Source organism: Rhinopithecus bieti, unplaced genomic scaffold (assembly GCF_001698545.2).
Source record: "Rhinopithecus bieti isolate Rb0 unplaced genomic scaffold, ASM169854v2 scaffold_18471, whole genome shotgun sequence".
NCBI classification, from domain to species: domain Eukaryota; kingdom Metazoa; phylum Chordata; class Mammalia; order Primates; family Cercopithecidae; genus Rhinopithecus; species Rhinopithecus bieti.
Genome location: NW_016809119.1, coordinates 266,959 through 277,591, shown reverse-complemented (window position 1 = coordinate 277,591; position 10,633 = coordinate 266,959). Strand labels below are relative to the sequence as shown.

The window sequence follows — 10,633 nt, the reverse complement described above, 5'->3', positions numbered from 1 at the left end:
CCAAATGTCCATCAGTGACAGACTGGATTAAGAAAATGTGGCACATATACACCATGGAATACTATGCAGCCATAAAAAAGGATGAGTTTGTGTCCTTTGTAGGGACATGGATGCAGCTGGAAACCATCATTCTCAGCAAACTATCGCAAGAACAGAAAACCAAACACCGCATGTTCTCACTCATAGGTGGGAATTGAACAATGAAATCACTCGGACACAGGAAGGGGAACATCACACACTGGGGCCTTTTGTGGGGAGGGGGATAGCATTAGAAGATATACCTAATGTAAATGATGAGTTAATGGGTGCAGCACACCAACATGGCACGTGTATACATATGTAACAAACCTGCACATTGTGCACATGTACCCTAGAACTTAAAGTATAATAATAATAATAATAAAAGTAATAAGGAATGATATCCCAACTTCCTTATCTTTCATTCATTTTGCACTTACTGAAATCAGATTTGGCCTCTCAGTAGCCCTTCCAAATCTTTACTGAAGCTATTCAGATAATGGTCACTTGTGATGTCCCAATTGCCAAATTCAGTGATTGTTTCAAGTCCTCATCTTTCTAGACCACTTTGCTGCATTTTGCAGGGTTAGGTGTTATCACTTAAGACAATGACCTTGAGCCCTCCATCATCCTAGTCTTGTCTGAGATATGTTACAGTTAAAATCCCCCAAAATACTTGGGTCATATTTGCCAGTTTTGTAAGTCAGAACTCTATACCAGTTACTTTCTGGGATTATATATATATATGTTATGAGGAATGATAAATTCACATATTTGAATCATAAGATTTCAATGAAAGTGAAATTTAAAGACAAAAAAGCAAAAGAACAAAGTCATGGCAAAAAGTCAATAGTAACCTCTCACTGGAGCAGAAAACGAAATGAAGACTGCTTACAAAGCTAGATACGATGACTGGAAATGTCCTGTTCACGGAAGTGGTGACTTCTGCCATCTGCACTGTGGAGCTGCCTAGCAGCCGTACATGTGAGACATTGGTCAACACTTTTTATACCACTATAACTTCACATTGATTAGGATGATGATTGCATAGTGTCTTTCAGTTTATTCAGAGTTTTCATATGCATGATGTCTTTGCGATAAGTATTATTATTATTATCATTTTGAGACAGGGCCTCACTCTGTTGCTCAGGCCGTAGTGCAGTGGTGCATTCACGATTCACTGCAGCCTCGACCTCCCCAGCTCAAGCAATCCTTCCACCTTAGTCTCCCTAGTAGGTGGGACCACAGGTGCACAGCACCACACCTGGCTAATTTTATTTTTTTTGTAGAGATGGGGTCTCGTTATGTTGTCCAGGCTGGTCTCAAACTCCTAGGCTCAAGCAATCCACCCGCCTTGGCCTCCCAAAGTGCTTAGGTTACAGGCATGAACCACTGTGCCCAGCAAAAAGAAGTATAATATTATTCTCATCTCATTTTTAAAAATGAGAAAATGGGGATTTAAAGATGTTTTTGAAAACAGATACCCATGACCTCAGAGCTAGTAAATGATGAGGATGGAAAGAGAACCCCATTCTTCCCTTCCAGATCCCATATATAGGCCATTTTAAGTAAGGTATTACCAAACTAGCTCATATCTAAAAAGGATAACCACAGCATTGAAAATATAAAGAAATGAACTTTTAAGGGAAAAGGAAAATGCTTAAAAATGGGAAGATGTCTTTGAGGGGCACCAATAGCTATCATTAGACAGAAGAAATGCAGCATAAGAGGTGTTTAGGTATACCTTATACTGCACTAGCGCAGGGTCAACAAATTTTTTCTATAAAGGGCAAATGAGCTTTGGGGGCCATATGGTCTCTGCTGCCGCTACCTGACTCTGTCATTCCAGCGTGAAAGCAGACATAGACCGTATGTTAATGAATGGGTATGACCATGTGCCAATAAACCTTTACAGAAACAGGTGGCAAGTTAGATTGGGCCCCCAGGCTGTGGTTTGCCAACTCCTACATTAGAAGGTTTAACAAGCCTTTTCAAATGGGAGTAGAGGGAAATCTAGACTTCATAGGAGAAAAAAAATCTTTAAAGTATGCACTGGCCTCCTTTCAGATCCTTCAACTAATAATGTTCATTCTTGTCTCAGAGTCTTTTTCACATGCTATTATCTGTCCGTGGAATCATCTTCCTGTTCCCCTTCCCCTGGCTAATTCTTACTCCTTGTTTGGATCTCAGCCTGAAGATTGCACCCTCACATAAGCTGCCTTGAACTGAGCAGGACATTTCATGTGCTCACAGAACCCTGTCATTCTTTGACGTGCCAAGCACAATTATAATGGCAATAATGATGCATGACATTGTTTGTTTAAGGATTATTCCCCCGACGAGGGCTGTGTGGAAGATGCTGTTGATGGCCTGCCTCATAGCCCCTTGGCCCAACTGTGAGTTCAGGTGGTGATGGTCCCCGTATGTGTACAGCACCATCTCAAGTGCTGCTACTCTGTCTGAGGGCTTTCTCCAGCTCACGTATTGGGCAGACCATATGTGTCAGTGATTTAACACTCCCATGGGAACTCTTGGTCAGTGAAGGATGAGAATTGGAGTCTAAATACCCTAGCTTCCCCTCTTCTCCATGCAACAATTTGAAAGCACATATATGGTTCCCAGTGGGATTGAATTCCAGATGTCTACAGATGCAACCTTCTCATTAACAACTCTTTTTGGCTTTCTCCCTTGCCTCACTCTTCCCTACTCTCTCACTTGTGCTTTCTGCATCACTTTCCAAATACACAACCTGCACATGTCTTTGTCTCAGGAACTTCTGTGGGAGAACTCAAACTAAGACAGGAAATGCATCTATGATGTTCATACCTTCATCTCCAGATTCCAAGATTTAGGCTTTGGGGCTGGTCCCTAATCTGCTCTTAATAAAGATATGAACAAACACTTGAAGAATCTGCACAACAGTGGAGGCAATAATTGTTTCTCCAAGTAGCAGGGGTTCCGTTACTGGAAGTGAGCAAGTACAGACACAAGTTAACCACCCACAGTATAGTGGATACTGGGGACCTCAAAATGTATTTTCAGGCCCACATATTTATCCTCCAATGTCTGGGAACACTGGCTGCTGATGGCTCACAGCTGCTTCCCTCCCTAGGCACTGCCCTGCTTTCTACTTGGGGATGGCCCACAGTCAATGGTTTGCTGATGTGGGTATGTAAAAACTTGGGTCACATTGTCTCAAGCTGGGACAATTCTGAAGGTTCATCTCAACTCCAGAGCTCCCTGTTGGATTGGCTAAAGCCTCTGTAGTAACTGCATTGCTGGTCGGCTTCTCCCCCTGCCAAATCCTGCTTTTTTCACTTCTTAAGTTGTATCTCCTGAGAACACAGCCTAGTATACTATCTTCCTGCAACTGCCCGTCTTAGAGCTTAATCTAAGACTCAGGGATGTCAAAGAGAGGATTCTTCCATTTGTGGGAATTTCAGTTCCGATGTGTTGATTTCAAGTGAGGAAGCACAGAAAGCATTTGCAAAACTGGAAAGGGCCCCAGCAATTGTCACTGATGTTTATTATTCCTCTCGATGCCCAGGGGCTCTGATAGCAGCACCTGTAAGATGCCTCGCTGCGTGATGGTGTTTTAATTGTTCCACCTGTAGACTTATTAGGAGCTTGGTTACATTTCCTTCTTGTTGGTTTGGTGTTTGCAGTGGATGACTGCGGGCCGGGGCATTCTGCACGCCGAGATGCCTTGCTCAGAGGAGCCAGCCCACGGCCTACAACTGTGGGTTAATTTGAGGAGCTCAGAGAAGATGGTGGAGCCTCAGTACCAGGAACTGAAAAGTGAAGAAATCCCTAAACCCAGTAGGGATGGTGTGACAGTTGCTGTTATTTCTGGAGAAGCTCTGGGAATAAAGGTAAGCCAGGCTGTTGTGTCTATTTAACCTGAGGCGTGCAGTGACATAAGGCTGGCCCCTTCTGGGTTGTCAGCTCTCACTAGGTTTACCAAAATTCATGTCCCATGGGATGGACTCGAATCATAGGTGTCAGAGTAAGTGCAACCTAAGAAAACTCAGAAATTTTTGCTGCATACAAACCTATAGAGTTAGGAAAATTACAAGCAAGCAAGCTCATATAAAGTTTGGTCAAGAGCAATTTTCAAAGTATGTCTTAATATGTGTGCTGATTTAGCCTAATTCCTTTCACTTATAGTGCAGTTTTATGCTTTAAATTATAGCTCCTCAGTACAGCAAGGTTGCTACCTTTAAGAAACAACCAAAAAGCAAGACCAAACTCCACTTCACAAAGATTTATGTCAATTACTTATGCTTAACTTAGTAATGTAAGGAAAGCACACTACTACATTGCAGAAAGTTTATTTTTAAATTTTAGCTTGACAATTTGTCTAACCCATACATGACATGCCCTGTACGTTCTTTTCAACTGGAACTTTATTTGGGTTTATAGTCTCACCTTTTTGATCAAATAAAGTAAATCAATTTAGGCTAAAGATTATGGATATATTGGTGGGAGGAAAGGGGTGGGGCAAATGCCATGTTAATTGCACACCAGAACTGCTTCTAGGGAGGATAAGATTCCTCACACCCACCAATTTGGGGTAGTAGCAAGCTGGGTAGTGTGCTCTCTTAGGTGGGGTTTCCCAGAAGCAGACCCTGAGATGAAGATTCCCATGCAAGTGATTTTTGAGTAAGTGTTCCTAGGAGAACAGTAAAAGGAATCAGGACAAATTAGGGGAGGAAGTGAAGCAAGGCTGCCATCTCAGGCAAAGTACTGAAGAGGGTGGCTTTACCTTGATCCTGCAAGGCACTTTGGAGGATCAACGTGCCTCAGAGATGTCCAAGCCCATCCCTGGCAACGGAGCTGGGCTTTCATGCTCCCTTACCCAATGGTCATTGGTTATAGCCATTAACTTTGAGGTGGAGGCACAGAAAGGGTTAAAAGGGATCTGAAGGGATCTGGGAGAAGCCCTGACATCGGTTACTACACATGGAACCTGGCACTGAGTGAATCAAGATAATGGGAGTTACTCTGCCATTCTCCCAGTGTACAACCAGCACTTAAAACTATTTAAAACTAACTTCTGTAAATTTTATTTTTTTGATGTGCACCATTAGGGATAATGGCTTGGCAGTGGCTACTAACCAACCACTCAATGGGATGCATGGGATGGTTAACAGATTGGTCATGGTTGGCCAGGTGCAGCGGCTCATGCCTGTAATCCCAGCACTTTGGGAGGCCGAGATGGGCGGATCACGAGGTCAGGAGATTGAGACCATCCTGGCTAACACAGTGAAACCCTGTCTCTACTAAAAATACAAAAAATTAGCCGGCTTGGTGGCGGGCGCCTGTAGTCCCAGCTACTCGGAAGGCTGAGGTAGGAGAATGGCATGAACCTGGCAGGCAGAGCTTGCAGTGAGCCCAGATCATGCCACTGCACTCCAGCCTGGGCGATGGAACGAGACTCCATCTCAAAAAAAAAAAAACAAAAAACAAAAAACAAACAAACAAAAAAACGATTGGTCATGGTTACTGGTTGGGACTTATCAGTTTTTGTATTTCCTGAACTATAACCAAAGTTTTACTGTTTTTGTTTTTTTTACCTCTACCCTGCCTAGGTATATGGATTGTTTTGTTTTGTGTTTCTAATGCAAACAAAAGTAATTGAATACCATACTTTGCCATTGGAAAAAACCCTTTGTTGTGTTTCTGCGACTCGTTTCTGTTTTGCTGAGTATTGGTCAGTGAGTGCCCTTTGCAGCTGTTTGTGAAGAGTTTCCTTCCCTTGAGCTCTGCAGAAGAGGGTTAAGATCCTGTGAGGACTTCCTGGTGTAGCAGCAAAAGATACTGTTGGGTATAGTGTCAGGCAGAGCGGTCTAAAGGGAGCTGAATTAATACAGATATGAAGCTGATCACTGCATCTCACATGGTATTTTCCTTCCCTGTTTCTAGGCTCTGAGGTTTTAGGGACATGCCTTTAGGGGATACTGAGATGGATAGTAGAGAGCAAGAAGCCCCTCTCTGCTTCAAGCAAAGCACAAAACTTTGCCCAATTTCATATATTATAGTTGTCCATAAGATTTGACTTAGAAAAAGAGTTGAACTGTTGGCAGTTCAAAAGAGAAATCAGACCAGTGATTTAGTAGATTAGCAAAGCCAGTGATATCACGAATCCTTAGAGTTTACAGCTACTTCTCATTTACAGAAATTGTAAAGCAATTTAAGGTTGGAGCCAGTTAAGCAATTTCAAGCAGCAGACCATGTGGTCTTGTAATCACAGCCAAGGATAAGAGACCAGAGGTAATGTTTTAACTTTGTAAAATAATGTCTTAGTATCTGTCAGCTTCTGTTATTTCTTTTTGTTGAGTAAAATCTCTGAAGTGAATTATATTCTCCTAAGTAAATGATCAGTCCTTCTTATGAATTTTAATAATAACGCCTCTTGGAACTATGGGCAGCATTAATTTAGATTTCAGGAGGCAGCGTGGTGCAGTGGTTACCAGCATGGACTCTGGAGATAGAATGCCTAGGTTAGAATCCTTACCATGAACTAACTGTGTGACTTTGGGCAAGCCAGTTAACTTCTCTGGACCTCAGTGTCTCATCTTTTAAAAGGGGTTTTTTTTTTTTTTTTTTTTTTTGCGAAGATTAAGTGACTTTTTATACATTAAACTCTCAGAATAGTGCCAGACACATTGTAAGCACCACATAAGTGGCAGTTATTATTTTGATTAATTTATGGTAACTTGAACAGGAGCTGGGCTGAGATTTATGTCTGCCATCTAAGCTAAAGGGATTTGCTGTGATTTGGGAAAGGTGATTAACCTGCACTCAAGAAAGGACACCAGTAAGATTCATTTTAAAGATGGGGAGCAACTGGCCATTTCTTTGTGGGTCTCATAAGAAACATCGTTTTGCACATCTGAAGCCTTAATATCTGATCAACAAGGAATGACTGGGTCTTCAAAGGTCTAGACCTACCATAAAAAGAAACTGAAGATTGTTTCGCATCAGGAGGATAATTTTAAGTTAAATGACAAGGTGAGGCTGAGAATATATATTTCAAGAGATTAATGTATTTACAACCAATACAGAATCAACAACTTCCATCTCCACAACTAAAATATCTAGAAAATGGAATTAGCAATCATTTCAACTTTAATATTCATGTGAATTACCTGAGGGTCTTGATAAACTGTAGACTCTGATTCAGCACATCTGAGGTGGGGTCTAAGCGTCTACATTTCTAACGGTCTCCCAGGTGATGCCGATACTGTGGTCTGGGGACTACTCTTTCGAACATGAATAATGGGCATGGGATCCAAGACACAGGAGTTTACCCATCTTGAGAAATCATTTGATTAAGCTCCTATAGAAGATGTCAAATGATCTGGTACTGTGGATTTTGGCAAATCTTATTTACCTTTTCTGGACCTCAGTCCAGACATCCACAAAAAAGATGGGGCGGGGGGAGTTGTATATGATACTGTTGCTTTTATGAGCAACAAAACTGTTTTTTTGATACTACCAAGGGTAGCTGTATGCCTGTTTCCCAGGTTGTATGTGTCTGAGCATTTATTCAATGCTTGGAAAGCCAAAGCAGAACAAGATTCTGCCAGGACAGCACGGTCTAAAGTGAAGACTGAACAGGGAGAAAAGGTTAAAATGGGATAGTTTGAATAGTTCCTGTCACTTTTGGAAGGTCACAATCACATGTTTATTTCATGAAAGTATGAAATTCTCCAAACCCCATTCCATCCTTATCAGACAACCAATCAGCAATATTTATTGCCAGCTCTCTTTGGGACACAATTCTTTTCCAAAACACGTCTCTACTTGCCTCCTGCTGCTCTCTAGTCTGTTGTCAGAACCAAACCTTGAGGAGGCCTCAGCCCCACTGGGGTTAGAGAAAGGCAATCTGGAGCCAGATGGCCTTGGTTCAAGACCAGCTCACCACTGACTCACTCTGAAGAAGTCACTTAAGATTGCTGTGCCTCAGTGTTCTCATCTGTAAAATGGAGAAGATTATAACGACCCAGCTCAGAGGGTTGCTGGGAGAATTAGGTTGGCTATTACTTGTAAAGTACTTAGAACTGGTGCAGAGTAAGCCCTGTATAAGTGGTTGCTCTTTTCACTTCCATACAAAATCTTTGGGCAGTTTTCATGTGGCCTGCAAATGTAACCAAAAGAATCTTTCTTCTGATGGTCAGTCTGTATATTCATGTGTTGGATGATAACCAAATTTTAAAAAATTTAATTTTCAAAAATGCCTGCTAAACCTCTCATGTAATTCACTCAGATCGTACCACTGTGCACTTAGCACCAGAAACAATGCCTGAGACATAATGAGTAAATGAAATCATTAAAATATACATGGATGCTGGAGTAAGAGAAATGAAGGTAAAGTAGTAAGAAGATAGACAATATAGGGATTAGGAATGAGTGAAATAAGCTTAAAATGAGCTTGCTAAAAAGTTAAGAGAACAATAAAATTAGCTAAATTATATGTTAAAATAAAATAAGCTATTTAAGGGATTAGGAAGTAAGGAAATAAAAACCAGATTGATTTTTTTTTTTTTTTTTTTTCTTTAAATGTGGACTCTAGGCCGGGCACGGTGGCTCAAGCCTGTAATCCCAGCACTTTGGGAGGCCGAGGCAGGCGGATTACCCGAGGTCAGGAGATCGAGACCATCCTGGCTAACACGGTGAAACCCCGTCTCTACTAAAAAATACAAAAAACTAGCCGGGCGAGGTGGCGGGCGCCTGTAGTCCCAGCTACTCGGGAGGCTGAGGCAGGAGAATGGCGTAAACCCGGGAGGCAGAGCTTGCAGTGAGCTGAGATCCGGCCACTGCACTCCAGCCTGGGCCGCAGAGCGAGACTCCATCTCAAAATAAAATAAAATAAAATAAAAAATAAATAAATGTGGACTCTTTTGCAGGACCCAAATTGTTCTTGCAGGTTTCTTCAAGCAGTGATAATAATGGTGAACAGAGGTTCAGAGGCTTGTGGTTCCCCTTGGGAGTCCACAGGCAGGTGTTTTCTTATCTGCTTTAGCTTCTTCCATGTGGCTTTTCAGGGCATGGCTTGAGCTCTAGAATAGTGGATATACTTACCAGCTTTCTAGGCATTTCTTGTGGGTATCTCCCCTTCCTTGCCAGTTTAGCTTTACAAGCATTGGAAGACCCCATGTCCCTCGGGCAATTCTTTCCTAGTCAACAAGCAACCTGCCCACTAATCAGCGTCTGTTGGTTGTGGGTTGACAAGTAATTTACAATCAAGCCTGTAATAATCCCCTGTGATTTGGAGAGCTGATGGAGTCTCCTGGCTACAGCAAGCCACTGTTGCACACACACGATTTTTCCTGTACCAGAACTGGAGAAAAATAGCTGCCCAGGACATTTTCCAGGTTTTGCTTTCATCCAAGAAACTTTTAGGGGCTGGATGTTATTTGAAACACTTTATCGCCAAAATGCAATTTTGTCAGTATTCCTTCTACCTTACCTTGATTAAAAATATATTTTATGTGGCTTTTAGGGAAATACTTTTATAGCACATGCAAATGGCAGTGGGTTTTGGGCAATCAGAATACTGGAAGGTAAACTTAAAACATTTTTGCATCTTTGTAAACTCAGAACATTTTCAGGGGAAATTTGACTTCTTTGATTATATTGGGCACATTTAAGGAGCTCCTCCCTCACCTGCATTCCTGCATTTGCTTCTGTCCACTGTGTGATGTGGAGAAAGCTAGGATCTTCCCATAGAAGGCTGCTCTTTTCTTCTCAAGCTCCGGAGAACATTATTTCGAAGTAGCATAAAAAAGAAAAAAAACTATTATATTGTGGAAACAGGTAACATATACACACACACTTTCTTCGCCTTTGAAATATTCCAGCAAGTTCATGGATCTAGCTAAAAAAAAAAATCACAGATATTCTCCTAATGGCAGAGAGTGTGAGAGGGGCACTGGGTTTCTGACATACGGAGCTTGAGTAAACAGGCTCCAGCTGTCCCAGAGAGCAAGCAAAGGGAAAACAACACTTTGCTCGGGAAGGAATTCTCCCTTCCAAAGACCTCTCTTTTAATTTATTGTATTTATAAATCAGAGCGCTCTGTGATAGATTTAAAAACTGGATATTTAACAAATGTTCCCTTTGGGGTGAGGGTAGCAGGGATAAGGATGGACCTGAAACTTCTTTCAATATGTCTTTTAATTTTTACTTTTGAAAGATAGAAATGCTTATATATTTAAAGTATCAAGTTAAACCAGAGAAGAAAAAAGAAACAAGTCTTAAAATCAGAAACAAATAGAAACAAGTGAAGAAGCTAAAATTGGTGAAAAGATACTGGCAACATAACCACACAGAGAAAACATTTATTTGAAGGGTTTTTAAACATGATTTCCTGGCTGTACATTTTAGTGGGATATATTCTAAAGACAAAAAGAACAGCAAAAAATATTTTAAACTTTACTCCATAGTTTTTGTTGTTAGTGTCGGTTTTATAATTTCATAACAAGTTAATGTGTATTATGAAATAAAACAAATTAGTAAATTTGTTAATGTTCATAGGAATCAAGATTTTCAGTATAAGAAAAATGGATACAAATACAAAAGAGCTAAGAAAAATACTGTAATATTCATT

General features: G+C 41.1%; 1 protein-coding gene across 1 annotated transcript in view; it reads left to right on the top strand.

The window, feature by feature from the left end:
- PIR (pirin) overlaps positions 1-10,633 on the top strand; it is a 62,731-nt gene that overhangs the window by 4,356 nt on the left and 47,742 nt on the right. Inside the window, exon 4 of the mRNA XM_017888575.1 lies at positions 3,684-3,890. Coding sequence (XP_017744064.1) covers positions 3,684-3,890 — 207 coding nt within the window. The remainder of the gene's footprint in view (positions 1-3,683; positions 3,891-10,633) is intronic.